Here is a 20,249-nt window from a genome sequence, read left to right as displayed (position 1 = left end):
GACCAGCCCCTCCCTCGCCGGGGAAGCCAGAAGCCTGATGACCAGCCTCTCTCTGTAGTGCTGGACAGCACTCTGCGTCGCCGCTCCTCAGCCATCGAGTTCCTCTTAGCCCCCATCATTCAGTACCTGAGCCCTGAGACACCCTCAGATGAGACTGTTATGCCTGAGGTGGAGACCACCGAGTTCCATGCAGACACAAGAGACGAATGCCCACCCAGACGCCAGAGCCTGTCTTCCCGCTACCGCTGGAGCTCGTCCAGTGCCGTTGCACCCAAGGTGGAGACCACTGAGGACCTGAGCCCTGAGCAAGTCTCAGATGAGACCATTGCACTCGAGGTGGAGCACACTGAGTACTACTCAGACGCAGACGCAAGAGACGAGAGCCCATCCAGATGCAAGAGCCTGTCTGTCCGCTCCCGCAGAAGCTCATCAAGTGCTGGCAACCCATCCAATGTCCACCAGGGCAGCCAGATGCGGAACGAGCAGCCGCTCTCTGTGGAGTTCAACATCCTGGAGGACTCTTCTACCAGTGTTTTGCGTCGCCGCTCATCGGCTGACAAGGTCCTCCTTGGCCCCATCCTCCAGTACCTGAGCTCTGAGACATCCTCAGACAAGACCATTATACCCGAGGTGGAGATCACAGAGAAGAACGCAGACGGAAGAGACGAGAGACCACCCAGACGCCAGAGCCCGTCTGCCTGTTCCCGCAGAAGCTCATTAAGTGCTGTCAACCCGGACGACCAGCCTCTGTCTCACCGGGGCAGCCAGAAGCAGGATGACCAGCCTCTCTCTCTGGAGATGGACCCCCTGGAGCTCCCTTCTACAAGCATCATGCGTCGCCCCTCCTTGGCTGCTGAGGTCCTCCTAGGTTCCATTCTCCAGTACCTGAGCTCTGAGCCACCCTCAGACGAGCACGTTATACCCGAGGTGAAGACCACCGAGAACCACACAGAAGCCAGAGATGAGAGCCCACCCAGACGCATGAGCCTGTCTGGCTGCTCCCGCTGGAGCTCATCCAGTGCCGTTGCACCAGAGGTGGAGACCACTGACGACCTGAGCCCTGAGCAAGTCTCAGATGAGGCCGTTGCACTCGAGGTGGAGAGCACTGAGTACTACTCAGATGCAAGAGACGAGAGTCCATCCAGACGCAAGAGCCTGTCTGCCCGCTCCCACAGAAGCTCATCAAGTGCTGACAACCCATCCAACGTCCACCAGGGCAGCCAGATGCGGAACGACCAGCCTCTCTCTGTGGAGTTCAACATCCTGGAGGTCTCTTCTACCAGTGCTTTGCGTGGCCGCTCCTCTGCTGCCAAGGTCCTCCTAGGCCCCATCATCCAGTACCTGAGCTCTGAGCCATCCTTAGACGAGACCGTTATACCCGAGGTGGAGACTACAGAGAAGAATGCAGATGCAAGAGACAAGAGCCCACCCAGATGCCAGAGCCTGTCTCCCCGCTCCTGCAGGAGCTCGTCCAGTGCTGTTGTGCCTGAGGTGGAGATCACTGAGTACTACTTTGACGAAGGAGACGGCAGCCCACTCAGACGCAAGAGCCTGTCAACCCGCTCCCACAGGAGCTCATCCAGTGGAGGCAATCCCCCAGCCCCCGGGATAACCCCGGACAACCCACACCATGTCTGGCGGGGCAGCCAGATGCAGGACAGCCTGGAGGAGTTGGACACCCTGGCCCTCCCTTCTACCAGAGCCGTGCGTCGCCACTCCTGGGCTGTCGAGGTCCTCCTAGACCCCATCCTGCAGTACCTGAACCCTATGCACTCAGAAGAGGCCGATATAGAAGAGGCCGAAATACACGTGGTGGAGACCACAGAGCACTAAGAAGTCACCAGTGTCCTAGAAGTTGCCCCCTTTGCAGGCCCAGGTGCAACACTTATTAGTTGATTTTAGTTTGTGGGTACACCTAGGGGGGCCATAGTTCAGCTGACATAGTCTGTGATAGATCCATGGGAATACAAATGTGTCAATGTATGTAACTGAAAGATTCAGGTGCTCTATTTCATGTACAGACACCAACCCAAATTTGTTTTGGTTTCCTAACTGAGCATCATGTAACATTATACACCTTGTACCCCATTATATATTAGACCTAACTATCCTTAAGTTATGTGCTAACCTGATGCCGCATTCTGTTTTCTGTTACACTAAGTAGTCGTGAGAAACAAAGCTTGTCATGATTAAAGGTAAAATCTGGATTGATTAGCTTAAATATGGATGATGGAAGGAAGTTGAATGTGTTGGATTGAGGAATGAGCAACAAATAGACAGTAGAAAATGTGTATGTCTTTATCTTTATTACATAACATGTAATATTTCATAACATATAATAAATGACACGTTTAGATTGACCTATAGTATGCAGCAACATAATATTGGTTGTTTTCAAGAAAGAAATAGCATTTGTATTGCTGAGGTGAAATGGATTGAGGTTATGAAGAGTGAAATAAAGTGTAATTTCCCTATCTACTGTACAGTATTCAGCTCATACATGTACTTTCCCAGATTCGTTTTATCCACATTTCAATATATTCATTATTATTATTATTAATCTTTTACAATTTTCTCAAACAACGTGTGCACAGCACATATAAGCATCAAGTCTGCTAGAACTTGTAACATAGAATTGCTAAGTTTCAAGTTGTTTGTTTTCAGATTGAGTATAATACTGCAATTTAATTGTTTGCCGTTTTGCATTGCTGATTATACACACATCAAGCCTTCACCATTTTACAAACTTTTAGTGTACATTTGTCACTGAAAATAAATTCCCTAACAATTGTCAATGGGTAGGACTTCAATCAGATCAACAGTATTGTCAGATGTCAGCTACTCCAGATTCCTGCTCATGCTTCACATTGAATACCCATTGAGTGAAGGATGGCATAGCACATGATTTCTCATACAGTTTATCTACAGTACTGTAGACCTACTTTTCAACATCAAAAAGTATAAGAAATTATTTAATGACTGCTTCCATCTGCAATTCAACTCTACAAGAGAACCACTTTCTCCTCTCTGAAAACTGTCCCAATTAAGTTCCCTCTCAAAACCTATTGAAGTTGTTAGAACGCACCTGCTGTTGGACTACAACCTGCCATAGACAATTTTTCTCACTTGCCCCTCCAAGCCTGCATTGGCCAATGGCGTAGCCTACCTACATGTTGACTACTCAAATCCCATTGTGTGGCAGATTACTCTGCACGTTTCTTCCCGAATACAACTGACATGTTTCTCACTATACTTTTAATACCCGCAGCACCTTTCCGCAGAGCTCTCGACTCTTTGATAAGATCTATCAGTCCATGGAACACCAGCAAAACACCGTGGTATGTTTCAGCTGCGGATATCTCGAAAAATACGCAGTCTTCCGAGAGAGCAAGGAGTCGGCCCTCCTCACTTGAGACTGACCGTCGGTGCTGCAAATCGCGTTTGTTTCCAACAATGATGATGGGCGCAGTTGCAGACATCTTCCTACTGGCGTGGCGGATCCGCTGCACTTGTTGACACACTACCTCGAAGCTGGAGCGGTCGCAGATGCTGTATACCAGTATCACACCGTCTGCCCATTGAAGCTGTTTCTCACTTATGGACTCTGTTATTGCACTGTCCTAAAAACACACAAAAACATGACGTATGAGTGGTCACTATGGTTAGATGATAAGCATTTGCCAATGGCCAATGCGTAATGATGAGTGGCGACATTTGGGTAGTCCAAGAGTGTTTACCTGTGGGTAGAGCGAGTCCCATATGTTGAAGGATATTTCCCTCCCGTCAATTTTGTCAATATGACTGTAAATTGATTCTGACAGAGAAACATATGAATTAACAAAAAAACATCATAATGTATAAAATGGTCAGCATTACGCACGCATTTGGCAAGTTTACCTATTTCACCGTACTCGCCAATAAATCTTCTGGTAATAAATCGGACGGTGAGTGCTGGAAAATACACAAAGTTGTGTACAGTTGAATCAAAATGTATTTTAAGGGCTTGTACAAACGTTGTGTACATTGTCACTGAAAATAAATTCCCTAACTATATGCAATTGGTAGGACTTCCGTCAGATCAACAGTATTGTCCATACTCCAGATTCCTGCTCATGCTTCACATTGAATGCCCATTGCGTGAAGGATGGCGGAGCACATGATAACTCGTTAACTGTTGAAAATACCTTTCTTTGGGAACATTGCAAGGTGCACAAAGACAAGATCACATTCTTACCTGATTTCCCAACATTTTCAGCCCCAAGTAATAAGATATTAGCTTCCAGTTTTTGCTGACTTCCCTCAATTGTCTTGCTGCAGTGGTGCGAGCTGGGATTGACCTGGACAACCATTTGGACTGGATTATGCTTCAAAATGCTCTTGGAATTATGCTATTTTGATATAGGGTACTGTACAGTGACTATAGAAATATATACAGTTTGCAAGTGCTGGAGGATAGGTGGAGCCATTTATGAACCAATGAGAAGATAGCATGTTTAAGTGGGCTGAGTCACAACTCTGATTCATTTGATAAGGCTGACTGTATAGCCTACACGTTGAGTTGATAATAGAGCTCATACAGTTATGTGATCATGACGGCTAGTTTTCTTATGATAATTGTAATAACTGTTTCAGGTTGGTTTAAATCTAACACTCAACATTTTTCATTACTTTTTATCTATTGTTAAATCCCCTCTAACATGAGTAGTTACACAAACCTACTGAAAATAAGAACATATCAGACAAATGCGAAACACTAACCAAACCACTTTAGACTGCTTTAACTCTGGGAGAGTAAATGTGTGCACTGCACACACCATTGACAGTTAGTACACCTCTGGGGAATCAGTGATATTAATTGATCAGTTAGGGGAAAATCAAAAACCATCAGGACTGCAGCCCTCCAGGACAGCCAGAAGTTGTTCACCCCTGATCAGTGAGCTTTTACTCAGGCGCCATCTGGTGGGGTTGTTTCAGCATCACCAAGGTCACTGGTTGAATCTTTCATTGCAGTCCGCTCATGCAGTGCACCTTTCATCCAGGCCAACTTTAGTACGTTTGAAACACAGGCATACATAGAATCGTACAGTACAAAAGGCTACAGTATTGCATAGTATATTGCATAGTTGTTACAAATGTCCAAAAACAAAGTCACACACTTAATCCCTTCTGTATTTAGTTTAATGAAAAAAAGTAAAATGTCAGTTGTATATAATTGACTAACAACATAGCATTTCTGAGTCTCCACTTCAATGGCCATTATTCAGTCTGCATCTTTTTTCAGTTTTTTCGTATTTGTTTCATTTTCATCTGCTTCAACTTTGACCTGGGAGTGATGTTTCTTAGCTTTAGGCACATTGAACATGTTCAGCAACTCCCTCATCCTCTTCAGAGTCCCTGCAGCTGTTGGTTCCCCCGTCTCAGTCCAGCTGCTGTTAGGGTGGCTGAGGAGGGAGGGGTGGAGAGCTGTCCCAAACACTTCACCTAACTTCATCTGAAAGCTGCCCCGTAGCTTGATAACCAACTCCTGGTCCTTTGAGATGAGAAAAAAAATTGAGAGGTGAATGGATGTGGGTGATTACATTTTTTGTACATTCAATTGAATTTGCCTGGTATTTTTTCTGTAAATTTTCTGGTAATTTGGTAGTTTAGCAAACGCTTTCATTAAAATTACATTTGAAAAGATGTGACAACCTTTGAGTTCATCAACATGGTGTCGAAAAGGACCCAGACGTCAGAGACAAACTCGGAGGGGGTACGGTAAGGGGGTGATCGATGTTGTAGCAGCCTTCCATGTATGGAGTCAAGACATATTGAATCTGAGGGGGGCTGAAGAGACAAAAGTATGAGAGCTCTCATTATAAATGTGGTAAATAATAGCAACAGATAAGATTATTTACAAATATCACTAATGCCATTGAGTTACAATATGCCATTTTGGCCAGGACAGAGTGATCATAAAAAAATAACATGTTTTTAATATATATTTTCATACACACCTCAGCCGTGCTGCAAAGGATGTTTCTGTCATTCTCACACCTTAGAAAGAGTAGGAGATGCTCACATTTCTGTTAGCAAAGGAAGGAAAAAGATCTGGTTAATGCCAGCATTGAAACTAAGACGTTACAGGTCCAAAAGCTCAATTTAAATGCTATCCGACTTAGCAGGAGGATCCAAATTCAAATCCACAACGGGGTGAATCTTACCCTCTGGTCTGCTAGGCTGAGGCACATAGTCCTGTGCCTGTCATCACTGTAGGGGTCTGTGGTGTCGGCCAGGTCCTGACAAAGAGAACACTTCCACTCCTCCCTACCAGAGAGGGAGACAGACAGCACACAGCTTTAACACAAGGAACTCAGACTAGAGTATTCCCTCAATATCAACTCCACCAAACTGGAACTTTACACAGAAACTATTACTTTAAATCTTTAGAGAGATTACCAGAAGGAAGGACCAATGGGTGGGATATGACAATCTTGGTGGTAGCCCCTCCCACACTCCACACAGAATAGCGAACCGCCAACAGTGTGGCAGGCCGCACAGCTCACATACTGGAGCAGTGGGGGACTCTCTGGGGAGGACAGGGCCTTAGTCCAGAGGAGGTTGTCTGACTCTGGTGGTGTGATGTCATCGCCATGGGACTGCAACAACAGCGGAGGGGATAGATCATCATCACTATCTTGCTAAGCTAGAAAGGACAACGTAAAGTGCTTTATCACTAACCTTAACCCAGCCTTTAAATCAAGAACATAACATGTAGTGCAGCAGTGTGCTTACCTGGTGGTCTTCTGCAATCTCTTGCAGAATAATCTCATCTTTGCTGGTCCCTGGGACAAGCAGGAACTGAGGAAGAGCGCATCCAGAAGTGGGGGTGGAGATGGGTAACCGAAACATCAAGACCCTGGGTTGCCAGGACCTTGAGTTGTTAACATTGTTGCCATTGGTCGAGCTCGGTGGCTGGGTGGTGTTGGGTTGCCTGGTTGGCATTTCAGTGGCCACCACCGAACCTGTCCTGGTTGGGCTTGGATAGGGGCCCTCCAATATCTCTCTAATGGGTGTTGGCAGCTCGGTTTTACAGTTCTTCACATGCCGATGAAGTGACCTGATATCCTTAGCTTCCTCATGTTGTTGGTCATAAGCTATCTTGTTATTGTTGTGGGGGGCAGTATGGGTCCTACGCACAGAATGGGGTTTACTGTTAGGGTCCGTGTCAATTTCTTTTTTGGGGTGGTGGGTTTGGGTTAAGAAACTGTGAGAGAGATGATTAGAGGTCCTCTCAGTAGACAAAGTCTCTGTGAATGGCAGATCTGAAGAAGTACTGTCCGAGCAGGCATCTGCATTTCTATCACCCCAGGCTGATGGGTCCTCCAACTCCATAGCACGGTCTGCCTCTGTGTCAGTCTCCAACTCAGTGACAGTAGAGGTGGGCTCATTCTCCCTGACCTGAGAGTTTGGGTCAGGGTCTGCCAGACCAGTAGAGGGCAGGCTTCTATCACAGGGGGAGTCTGCTAGGGCTTTCACCGGGAGGACAGGGATGGGGTTTACAGAGGGAGGCTGATCGAGGATCCACAGTAGCTGTGATTCTGGAAAGTTCCTATTCTGATGCTGAGCTACGGGTGCAGGAGTGGCAGAGCCAGAAGGTGGGAGGCAGAACTCTACAGGTGAGTATGAGTGGAACGTCCAGGACTTTCCATCCTTAGCTTTTCGATATCGTCCAGGTCCAGGTGGAGGAGTTGCCTTGAACATACCATAAAGTCTAGGTGTGGCCTCGATCAGTAGTTGGAGAGATGGGGAGGTCGGAGGCTGAACAGGGGACAGCTGGGCATGGTTTGTGGGGACCAACGGTGACTGGACATGAAGTGCAGGGACAAGTGATGGCTGGGCAGGGTTTGATGGATGACAGAATGGTGGATTATGTATATTCAGGGAGGAGTGAGATGGGGCTAGTGTAGATGGGTGGTGCTGAGGTGCCACAGGATGGCTCAATGGAAGGTTTGAAGGGGTGTAGACAGGCAGGGAGCGATAAGGAGGAGGAGGCTCACGGGGGGTGGAGGGCTGGGAAGAGGAGGGCTGACTGAGGGGACTGGATGGGGAAGTGTAAGAGGGGCGTGGGGTCTGGAAGACAGGGGTATGTGGAGGGGAAACAGAATGGATGGACATGTGAGGAGCACTGGAAGAGGTCTGGCCAGAGGGAGCATTGGGTCTTTTTTGGTTTTCCAGGGGATTGCTGTCTTGACTAACATCTGATCGGGCAAAGGGGACAATATCACCCAAAAGTTTAACTGGAAAAAAGGAAGAAAAATAATATTATTGTAGGAGCAATTATATAAATGCAATGGTCAAGACCAGACGGTCTCAATCTTGCGTCCTAGGTCCCATACGCATTGACAAAATTCCTTGAGTTGAGTTTGGCACGCTATTTTAACAACACTAAATGGGCATCACTGGACTACCACATCGTTACGTTATAATCAATGCTAAAAAAAAAGTTTCTGATTTAATCTAAGGATTTTGTTAAATCCAAGACAGCACAGCCTACATTAATAGGAGATTGAGTATCTTGATTTACCAAAGGAAGCAATAAGCTTCTTGAAGTCATCAGTAATCACCAGCTGCAACTTAAGCATGGTCCCCGGGGGCTCAGTACTCTGAGTCAAGAGATGCTGTAACTGGGATCCAATCTGTGGATGAGAGGAGCATGTGTCAATAGGGTTGTGCATGTGTGTTGATGTGGTAATGTTTGTGAAGCAGGATTGGGGTCAATTCGGAATTTCTAAAGTTAATTCAATACGAATAATACATTTGAATTGGCCATATCCCACAGAAAGCAAAATTTGAATTAAAGGAAGTAGAATTTAATTAAAACCAATTGAACTAAGACATGAAACATGAAAGTCTCATTCATTTGACAAATATTTTATCAAAAAGGATATGCCACTTATTAATGCAAAGAATACACACATACCATTTCAAATATTAGTTTAATTATAACTGAAAGATGTCAAACAGTCTCTTTCTTTGTCATGAGACGTTAGATTATTCCCTTCCATACTGCAGTGTTTGACATAATGCATTCTGGGAAATGTATTCTGAAATTTAAAAACATTAAGGGAATGATTAATTATTATAGACAACCCACAACATGATCTTAGAATATTTCCAGACCACTGTAATTATTTTTAATGGTTTTAGGAGAAAGAGTTTTAAAAATGAAATGTTTCAACCTTATGCTACTGGTACCATACATTATGTCAAAATAAACATTTCTATGGTGATTTGTTGAATAAATAAGCCATTTGAATTTCACTGAATTTTATATAATTACATTCCACTTCCTTTCATTCAAATTCAATTCAAATTCTGCTTCATGTGGGGTGTGGCCAATTCAAATTCAAGAATTTTAATAAAAGAGCAATTCGTAACTCAATTCAGAATTGACCCAAACCCTGTTGTGAAGTGTCTTTGGGGGAGATGGGGGATAAGGCACTCTCATATAAGCCAAAAGAAAAACAAAGAAATGTGTGAGCAGCCTTGTACAGTCAGAACAAGTGGGTTCCTACCTGCCCTTTGCAGGAGAGCAGGGCAAAGAAGTCCTCTACATTCAGGGCTTTCTCAGCAAAGTCAGCAACATACTCCTGCCTCTGCCCCAGTCTGTTAAGTGCACTCCGTCTCGTCTCGATCCCCGCCACCTCGGCATTACACATAGTCTAGGTGGACATGAGCAAGCATTTTATCAACTCAAACCGAGAGTAAAATCACACGCACACACTTTCTTTAGCTTTCATGCAGGGTGTTAGTCTTGGGTAGCTGAAATACCTCTATGTTGCTGTAGAGCGACATGGCTCTCGATTTTAAGAGTTGAACAGTGGCAAAAAGCATTCTCTTCAGGCTCTCCTTCAGCTTTGACTTGAGTTCTGTTATGTCCAGCAATCTGCGAGTGGGAGAGAACATGTGGGTGGTTCCACAAAATTAATGCCTTTTGCATCCCTTTGATATATAAGTAGAACTTGTGTACCGATATTGAATTTTAAAAGCCTGTTGTATAAAACGAAGTGCCCTTTAATATAGTACACATGGAGAATTAAATAAATCAGATTTTCAATATGAACAAAGACTTGCTAAAGTGCCAAAATTCTGCATTTTGACATGTCCCTCCGTGCACCCTCTGTGACTTCAAGGAAGATTTTAACCCATTTAAATAAATAAAATATCTCTACGTTCTCACCATCATTGTAAAGCCCTAGTTATGTTGTTGCTTTGACAAAGTCATTTCTGAAGATTATTATTGATTTAATGTGATTAGATTCATTTACGTCTGTCCCTCATTTTAAGGTCATCTATGTTACTGTACTCTCGTTTTAATATGGTGAAACTATTCCTTTTGAAATATTTTTTCTAAAGAAACATTGAACATTTCATAGTCAAATCATAGTGTAAAAGCAGGTGAGCTGGTTCTACTCTTTTTGGCCATTTTCTGGTGTTTTGTGGTGGGAAACTGAGTGGGATGAATGTAACACGTCACTCTGTTACCCATGGATTGACAGGCTAGAAATGTTTTAATTTCAATAACAAAAAATTAAGCTTGCATTTAATTGCCCCTCCCTGTTGCACACAACAAGCTTCCATTCCCCCTGTCACAAGGGGATTCATGGCTGATTTATGATGAAATCAACAACCCTGCAGCAGCCTAGGCTACACCTAAACATTAGATCTGACATGCTGTATGGGATGAAAACAATACAATTTTTCAGTCTGATCAACTAGTCTGTAGGCTACTAATAAGAGCAGCTGCATACAGTCTATGTGCGCTGTCCAGTTGGTCAGGGTAACTAAGGTAACGTTATGTATTTATAGTCCATTTGTGTGTCAAGAGAAAATGTGAATGTGATTAAATTAGGTTCATATTCAAAATTGGGGTGGCTAGGCTGCCTATACGTTTTCAATCCAAAATTATTAACTGGAATTAATCATTCAACATAATAGTGATGACAGATGTGAGTTACTTTTTTATAAGGCCTACAGTTGCATAGTCCTGCATGATGCAAACATGCATAAAGCAAGCTCAGCCCTGTGAGTTCTATTGTCTATCAGTTGTTGTCTCTGTGTCTGGGTGGAGGAAATCCCCCTCCTAATCTAGTCTAAATATAATTAATATGAACAAGTATAAGGTTGCTGCAGTTTGACAGGGTTTTCATCCCCACCAGGGCCAGGTTGGAACAGGTTTCTGTTCCAACTAAGATGCAGAGGACCTAGTTGTAAACAATATAGCAGATAGAAGATTTACTTCTGTGACATGAAGTTCATGCCTTGTGACAAGAAACTCCTGTTCCAATATTGTAATTTCATTCCAGTGTAATTGACTAGTTATTACCTGCCATCCATGTCCAGGAGGCTCTGCTTCACTGCAACTCTCTGCTGCCTCACTCTCTGCACCAGGGACTGAAGCTGCTCTTTCTGGCTGGCCATTGCCTCATGGAGGAACTGGAAACTGCATGGGAATGGAAGTGGAGACTCAGGAGAACAGCCTTCGGCCCTGTTCAAATGCTTAAAGAATCCATCTCATCCTCTTCCTTTAAGTAATCTAATTGTGTTTTTAGCGATTACTTTAAGGTAGGTAAGGATGCTTCTTCTACAGTATTTGAACTAGGCCCAACCTCACCTTCCATGATACTGTGACTGTATTTACAATATGCAAGGAAACGTACCTGTGGTTCCTGTGATCCATTAGTTGGCAGTCTCGACAGGTCAGCTGATCGCAGGTCAAACAGAAGAGCTTGATTGGCTCATGTTTGTGGGAGGGACAAAACACTGTGGGGGTGGAGACTCCTGCAGGGGAATACAAAAATATGATACATTCTAGTATATGAACATGCTATTTCAGTAAGTATGTCCTGGTATTATAAACTAAGTGTTTGATGGCTTTGTCTGGCTCAGTCTGACCTCTAAGTGTATGTTTGGGAGGCCCAGATCTGTTGTGTGTGTGTGTGTGTGTGTGCAGTGACCAGATAATAAAATATAACTTGAATATTACAAGGTGATTGCATAAGATGGTATGATGTTTGTACGACTGAGCAGATAAGCCTAATTCTCCATGTCAAAAGAATAGCCATAGTGTTCAATAGCATGGTATTGAGGCTATATAATTCCAGATGATGATTTTCTAGGGCAGACCTGTTGGGGGTTGGAGCCTGATGGTGTGGTCCTTCGTCACTTTCACTCTCCTGTGTGCAGATACACACTCCGAACACAGCGCCTCTCCACACTCCACACACCAGCCACTCGCCACGAACCCCTCACAACAGGTACACTGCAGTCACAGAGGTGATGATGGAATACACAGAATGAAAAAAGGCATTCACAGGCTATGGGAACAGCTCTATCATTGACTGAGTTATTATTATTGATGGGAGTTATTCATATTAGCCCCAAAAATGTCTCACCTTGACATTACTAGTCCAGAGATCGTTGGAAAAGTTCTTAATAAAGAGATTATCTTTGACTTCCAGAATATTGAATGGCAGGTCACAGGACGGACATGCTGGAGAGATAGAGAGATCTGAAGATAGAGAGAGAAATAAGACTTGTTGTAACGTTTCCCTTCTCAATGTTCCTGTCTAAAACACTGTGATTGTCTTGTCTGGCCTCTCCCCTAGATAATGTTACTGTGACCTTGGAATTATAAGGTTCTATCTGCTAAAAGTCTAGTTATGAGATATTAAGCATTCTCATCTGTGGGTTGAGTAAAAGGTTATATCTGGCACTGAATGATAAGATTAATTTAAAAAGAAAAGTAAAGCCATTTAAATAGTTAAATAAAGAGTATCCCCTCCATCCTTCAAATCACATAAATACATTAATTCATGTTCACCATATATTTGTTAAAGGAATAGTTCACTAAAATGTCAAATACACCATGGATAACTAGCAACATGGCTAAAGCTTAGCTCTGGATGAGTAAACTAATATATTTTTCTGGTCTTTGATGCCCAGAGCAAGCAAACTACTTGCTAGTTATCCATGAAATGTGGTAAGTTTGTATTTTCCGTGAAATACTTCTTCAATATCTATATAGAACAAGATAAAAACAGGGATGCCTCTCCAATGGGCCTTTAACATGCTCCAAGGTACCTGTATTTACTTATTTTTTGCCAGAAAGAGCAGAAGTTGTGGCCAGGCATTATTCTACAAAAGTGGTGAAAAAAATCTAAATAATTGCAAAGGAGCATCATGATACGAATAATCAACTATTGGTTCTATCTGCAAAATGTATATAGTTTTGAGATATGGGGCGGCAGGTAGCTTAGTGGTTAAGAGCGTTGTGCCAGTAACCGAAAGGTCGCCGGTTCTAATCCCCGAGCCGACTAGGTGAAAAATCTGTCGATGTGCCCTTGAGCAAGGCACTTAACCCTAATTGCTCCTGTAAGTCTCTCTGGATAAGAGCGTCTGCTAAATGACTAAAATGTTTTTAAAATGTGGAGAGTCCCAGATCTCAGAATAATTTACATTTTAGTCGTTTTGTGATGTTGTAGTGTCTGAAGGTCAAAATCCTTTGTTCAAAATACCATGTTTGAACAAAGGACGAGAGAGAAACAACATATTAACAGATTGGGCCGTTCTCCAGATATCTGTAAATTGATACTGCGATCTTTGATACAATAAACCTTTATAATCAAAGTACAGCGTCAGCGGAATTCTTATCATCACAGCATAATCGGCATCGTTGTCTCAGACACCACAATGTCTTTCCTCTTTCATGATATCACTTTACATGCAATTATTTTTCATTGGAAACCCAGCATTGTGTGCTTTGTTCAAAGCAAAGCTGTTTGTGGATATAAAACGTCCACATTTTTCTTTTTTTCCGACATGTCTCACATGTGAAGGACCATCTAAAGAGCAACTCAGTGAATGACCCCATCTAAAGTCAAGAGCAACTCTAACTATGTGAATAACTCATTTTTGACCGAAATGTTAGATAGAACCGTCCTTATTCCAAAGGCTCGATACAGTAAACTCACCAAACCCACAGTTGTGTTCAACAAAAGTGTTTCATACCTTTCTGCATCCCTGGATTGTTTGGGGGCAGGCATGCTTGACAAATAGAGTGCAAACAGGGAAGAAGTTGGGGATATCGCTCATGGCTTAAAGTTAACCCACAGAGGACACAATTTCCATAGGTTCCCGATTCTTTTACTACGTTCGGCCCCAACGGAAAGTCACCGTCGCTTCGCCCGCCATTGTCCATCTGTGTGGAAGAGTCGTGCCAGGATAAATAGCTTTTAACGAGAGAAAAACGAGCCTTGCATTATTATTCATAATCATAATGTATGCCTATTTAAGGCGATACTTACCTCTTTTGATGATTATTCGCACGCAAACGAGAATAAAATCCGTTAAACGGTTTTTGCATTTACCTTGCGCAGGATCTAAACTAAGGCAAGCTACTCCGGATATTCTTTCAGACTGAAAAAAAAAAATTTGACCGGAAGAGGTTTGAGCAAAGATAGTCCAGCTATGCATAAACTGCTTCTCGTCATTGCGCCGTTGGCTAGCTAAACTCATGAGCAGGAACACGTCATCCGGTCTAACAGTCGTCTTGCGCCGAACTGAACATGTGCAGGCCCACAAAGGCACTCATTCCATATACGTAATTTAGCAGACGCTCTTGTCCAGAGCGACTTACAGTTCGTGAGTGCATACATTTTATTTTTTGTTTATACTGGCCCCCCGTGGGAATCGAACCCACAACCTGTTCTACCAACTGAACTCGAACCAGGATCTCTAGTAACACAGCTAGCACTGCGATGCAGTGCCTTAGACCACTGCGCCACTCGGGAGGTCATATAAAGTTGTTTTTGACGAAAATGTGTCAGTTTGTCACTTTCACGAGGTTGGAGTTATAACATGTTCAACTACTTAAGACATTGGCTCGAATCTAGGTTGTGCCTTTAGATTTCGAGAAAATTAACAACTAAGGAAGAATGTTTCACTTCTCTCATTGGACTTGTTCGACGTTGCAGCAGACAGTGCAGGCGACTGCCGACTGACTGATCTACAAATCACCTTCCATCATAAATAACTATTGATTATTATTTGTATATCAGTCAATTTACCCATGATACATTACAGTTTTGATCCTCTCGAGCACGTCCATTGACTTCTCAAACCTAAAGTCCAGGCCTGGTCTGCTTGGTCTGTTTAGCAAGCGTTCCCGGAAGTCTCGCAATGTTGAACCTCTGGGTTTAGAAACTCTGTGGTTCGGTTGTTTTGAGCGAGACGTTGCCGCATAACCACAGATCTAGGATCAGATTACTCTTCCTCTAATTCTGACATTAGCACTAGGAATGACAAATTATCAGATCCAGAGTCAGTAGGTGGAGTCAGACCTACATAAAGGAGTAGACTGAATAGTGTTGTTGTGTATTCTAGAGTTGGTAGCGTCCATGATATACCTATAGCCTATTCAACAAGTAATACAATTATCATGAAAATAACACACATACTATGTTTCATTTCTAGTCATTTCAGCATTTGACATGTTGGTTTTAATAAGTGTGACAACAATGTAAATAATGAAAACATAAATAGCATGCTATTATCCATAAAAACTGACATAACAAAGCAGTTGAAATAATAATGTTGGGTAACTGCAGATGGAATAGAAGACTATAATGTAAACCTTTCATTTAACCATCCAATAGGCCTACAACTTTATTAACCCCCTCTGCGGCAGACGGCAGATACATAACAACCAGGTGTGGACAGCCAGGGAGGAGGGGTTAGGAAGTTAGAACACTAGGTGTAAACTGTTCCCTTAAGTGGTAGGTTTCCTAAGATAATGTTTGACCAGGTCCTCACTGTAGAACGCAGTTACACTTGATGGTCTTCTCCTGGCTCCTCTGTCCATATTGAATGGTGGCCAGTGTCTGGACTAAGTTCCAAAAGTTCTCAAAGGGGACCCCCTTTCCATCCTTCACTCCAATCTGCTGCAGCAGCTGGCTGAAGCCTTGTTCATCTCCTGCTGGCTATTAGAAAGGGTAGAAAGTTATAAAGTCCAAAAGTTATGGGTGGAGTTTGAAAGTTGGCTGTCAGAAGTATTACAATGTAAATGTATTTTAATCCGTCTGTCTGCATACTGTATTTCAAGACATGGCATATGAGGGTGCAGTGAGATACCCAATGGGTTGGACGATACTTTTCTCGTCAATCATCTTGAAAAAACGTACAATTAAAAACTGGAAATCAACCAATCCTCCATCGTTAACACAATGTTGAAAGTGTGTGGGAGAGAAACAAAATGGTAAAGTTTGAGGCCATGTGGCAGAGAGTGATGCGGGCGCTGGAGATGGGGGTGTGAGCATGTGGGTCTGGGCAGGGGTGATGTAGTTGATGTTTGTGTGATGTTGTCGTTTGTATGTGTATGTTTTGTTTTGTTAAAGGGTAGAAAAATATAACGTCAACATAATTTATGGTCCATATTTAAATAGAGCCATCCAAATAGCTCTTATTGGACCCTACCCCACCCCATCAATCCACAAACCATGAAACAGTAATGGCTGGATAGATGTAAGAATGTAATTATGCAATATATTCAGTTGAACTAGGTGGAGCCACAAGGGGGAGGCAACACACAGCCAGATGGGAGAGATTAGACTGCTAAAGGATTCCCACGGGGGCCAGTATGAACATATATGCACTAACTAACTGTAAGTCGCTCTGGATAAGAGTGTCTGCTAAATGACTTAAATGTTAAAATGTTAAACTACACAGATTTCCTGAATTCAGTGATGTCAGATCAGTGATTACCTCAAGGAAGGAATGAATGTATTGGAACAGAGTCATACTTTACTGTGGGGTTTCATATTACCTTGACAAGGGTGGGTAGCTGTGTGGAGACCAGGTTCTGGAACTCCTCTGTGGTTAGTGTGGGGGCATTGTTGGCTGCAGCACCATGGAACTGAGTCACCAGGGTGTTCAACGCCAACTCCAGATCTGAGTACTTGGGGGGTGAGAGAGAATAACACAAAAAGATTAAGAGCAGATTTGAGGGGAGTATCCACTTTTTTAATAGTTATGACAGATAAGTTGTACTATGCATAACACAACATAATCCTGAGTGTAAGTTACTCATTTGTAATCACATTATGATCAGTATCCTGCACAGTGCACACCTGGTAGTAAAAAATATATGTGTCACCCACAATACTGTTAGGCTAATGTTTACCCAAGAACAATACCACTATGTGTTAAGGCTCAGGGCTAGTCATGAACATTTGTTTAGGGCTTGTTGCTTGACACACCCTTATGATAAAATGACCTGTACTTTTGAAGCATTTGAAGGAGTTCCCCAATTGTAATTAATTAAACTGCTATTACACAGCAGACAGATTGTCATTGAAAGAGCAAGTGTTCCTAATGTTTTGTACACTCAGTGTATATGTGAAAAAATTACACACTTCAGAATCCTATACAATCCACCCTCAATTGAATTTTGGAATTGTACCAATTCGTTCTGAATCTGAGATTCTGCAATTAATTTTTTTCCCATGATGATGCAGATATTGTGGCAGATAAATCAACATTTACTGAAATATCAAATCAATTAGGAAATGTGAACTGTCACAGACTGACCAGGTGAAAGCTATGGTCCCTTATTGATGTCACCTGATAAATCTACTTTAATTGGTGTAGATGTAGGGGAGGAGACAGGTTAAAGAAGGATTTTAAAGCCTTGAGACATTGATTGTGTATGTGTGCCATTTAGAGGGTGAATGGGCAACTCCAAATATTTAAGTCCCTTAGAACAGGGTATGTAGTAGGAGCCAGGCATACCGGTTTAAGTGTGTCAAGAACTACAATGCTTCTGTTTTTTTTTTACACTCAACAGTTTCCCATGTGCATCAAGAATGTTCCACTACCCAAAAGCACATCCAGCCAACTTGACACAACTGTGGGAAGAATTGGAGTCAACATGGGCCAGCATCCCTGTGGAACGCTTTCGACACCGTGTAGAGTCCATGCCCTGACGAATTTAGGCTGTTCTGAGGGCATTTGGGGGTGCTAATGTTTTGCATACATAGTGTATATTTCAGCAGAATTGTATTAAACTAAAAATTGACTGACTGATTCATTCATTCATTTAACAATCTTACTCAAGCGTTGCAGAACCCCCTGTCAGTCAGCACTGGCAGCTCTCACAGATTTACCTTCTGGGTGTTGGCCAACGCGGTAGAACGTTACTCCTATTCATCTCGGGTAGCGTTTTGTAAAACATTGCATATCCCTGCGCTGAACTCTGGGCTCATTAAATCCCACTGTACTGCACCTATTCTATGTGCGAGGCGTCTACTTTTACTATCAATGGTAGCTGGAAACCAAATTTCAATGCAAGAAATTCAGATAGTATTCAAATAGCCAAGCAAAAATTATAGCTGTACCTCTTTTACAAAAAAGCGTATCGAAACTGTGCATGCAATGGACCGCATTCCAACGTTTCCGTAGGAAGGGATGCGCCAACCTGATTGATTCCCCGTGCTTTCTATTACACTACGCCGACTGTCGAGGCACAGGACACTCAACTGCTCCAAAATAACTGGCACCCAGATTGCGCATTCCGTGTCAAAATGAAATGCACAAGACCAGTGAGCATAACGTAGGCTAATTATATACTTTGGTTAAATCACAAAATTGGTTTCGATTTGATGCGCTCTAACATGTTAGCGCTTTAGCGTACATCATGCGCTGATGTCAGTTTGCACTAAAGTCCTATAGGTGAGAGCCGGCGCCCTAGTTTATAACTTGATGACATCTCCTGTGCGTTTGAATCACAAATTCTGGATATCAAAATAATAAACAGATTATGAATTACTTACAAAGATTATTAATGGCAAGAAAACAACTCTTACAAGGTGATATATCATACCTTCGTCGCCATTGAGTCCGTTTTGGTATGTCCAGTCAAGAGGAAAAGGACTAAACTTTTCTTATCAGCGTTCCATTGACATGCTGGCTGGAATCTCGTATCCTCCCACAAAAAACAAACAAACTGGATTCCACCCCAGCACCAGACAAGGAATGGGGAGGAGAAACACTGAGATTCAACAAAAAAAGTACCCAAATTTAACACTGGGACTGTATAATGAACTGAGAGTGGAAACATGAGACGTGTGTGTGTTGTTATTCAGTTTTGTTGTTATTCAGTTTACTTATTTATTGTACTTTTTAATACAAACTTTGTGGGCGTTTCCACCCCATTTACAAAGTCATAGTTTTTTAAAATTTTATTTCACCTTTATTTAACCAGGTAAGCCAGTTGAGAACAGGTTCTCATTTACAACTGCGACCTGGCCAAGATAAAGCAAAGTAGTGCAATAAAAACAACACAGAGTTACATATGGGGTAAAAAAAACATAAAGTCAGAAATACAACAGAAAATATATATACAGTGTGTGCAAATGTAGCAAGTTATGGAGGTAAGGCAATAAATAGGCTATAGTGCAGAATAATTACAATAGTATTAACACTGGAATGCTAGATGTGCAAGAGATGATGTGCAAATAGAGATACTGGGGTGCAAAAGAGCAAAATAAATAACAATATAGGGATGAGGTAGTTGGGTGGGCTAATTTCAGATGGGCTGTGTACAGGTGCAGTGATCGGTAAGGTGCTCTGACAACTGATGCTTAAAGTTATTGAGGGAGATAAGAGTCTCCAGCTTCAGAGATTTTTGCAATTCGTTCCAGTCATTGGCAGCAGAGAACTGGAAGGAATGGCGGCCAAAGGAGGTGTTGGCTTTGGGAATGACCAGTGAGATATACCTGCTGGAGCGCAGACTACGGGTGGGTACTGCTATGGTGACCAATGAGCTAAGATAAGGCGGGGATTTGCCTAGCAGTGATTTATAGATGGCCTGGAGCCAGTGGGTTTGACGACGAACATGTAGTGAGGACCAGCCAACAAGAGCGTACAGGTCACAGTGGTGGGTAGTGTATGGGGCTTTGGAGACAAAACGGATGGCACTGTGATAGACTACATCCAATTTGCTGAGTAGAGTGTTGGAGGCTATTTTGTAAATGACATCGCCGAAGTCAAGGATCGGTAGGATAGTCAGTTTTACGAGGGCATGTTTGGCAGCATGAGTGAAGGAGGCTTTGTTGCGAAATAGGAAGCCGATTCTAGATTTAACTTTGGATTGGAGATTCTTTATGTGAGTCTGGAAGTTGAGTTTACAGTCTAACCAGACACCTAGATAT

The 20,249-nt window shown here is 42.9% G+C and overlaps 3 protein-coding genes across 3 annotated transcripts; all 3 read right to left on the bottom strand.

The window, feature by feature from the left end:
* Positions 1-2,284: 2,284 nt before the first annotated feature.
* On the bottom strand, positions 2,285-4,349 carry LOC311120234 (ras-related and estrogen-regulated growth inhibitor-like protein; the record flags this gene model as incomplete). The annotated part of the gene is made up of 4 exons (XM_084157828.1): positions 2,285-3,620; positions 3,738-3,814; positions 3,898-3,951; positions 4,235-4,349. 4 exons carry the CDS (start codon positions 4,347-4,349, stop codon positions 3,204-3,206), a joined length of 663 nt encoding a protein of 220 aa, XP_084013954.1. The 3' UTR covers positions 2,285-3,203.
* An 812-nt stretch (positions 4,350-5,161) lies between these two features.
* Positions 5,162-14,462, bottom strand: LOC311115308 (uncharacterized protein). The gene is made up of 15 exons (XM_084157293.1): positions 14,349-14,462; positions 14,053-14,242; positions 12,438-12,553; positions 12,169-12,304; positions 11,703-11,823; positions 11,369-11,485; positions 9,814-9,928; positions 9,558-9,704; positions 8,567-8,678; positions 6,775-8,279; positions 6,439-6,638; positions 6,204-6,306; positions 5,997-6,065; positions 5,692-5,826; positions 5,162-5,530 (listed from the first exon to the last, which is right to left on the bottom strand). The coding sequence occupies exons 2-15, from the start codon at positions 14,240-14,242 to the stop codon at positions 5,261-5,263; spliced, it is 3,336 nt and encodes a 1,111-aa protein (XP_084013419.1). The 5' UTR covers positions 14,349-14,462; the 3' UTR covers positions 5,162-5,260.
* A 1,045-nt stretch (positions 14,463-15,507) lies between these two features.
* Positions 15,508-18,998, bottom strand: LOC311117209 (protein S100-A13-like). Its single transcript, XM_084157497.1, has 3 exons — positions 18,920-18,998; positions 16,865-16,996; positions 15,508-16,022 (listed from the first exon to the last, which is right to left on the bottom strand). Exons 1-3 carry the CDS (start codon positions 18,929-18,931, stop codon positions 15,852-15,854), a joined length of 315 nt encoding a protein of 104 aa, XP_084013623.1. The 5' UTR covers positions 18,932-18,998; the 3' UTR covers positions 15,508-15,851.
* Between the last annotated feature and the right edge of the window lie 1,251 nt (positions 18,999-20,249).

This window comes from Coregonus lavaretus (assembly GCF_964263955.1).
Source record: "Coregonus lavaretus genome assembly, chromosome: 3".
NCBI classification, from domain to species: Eukaryota; Metazoa; Chordata; class Actinopteri; order Salmoniformes; family Salmonidae; genus Coregonus; species Coregonus lavaretus.
This window is presented reverse-complemented; position numbering and strand designations above follow the sequence as displayed.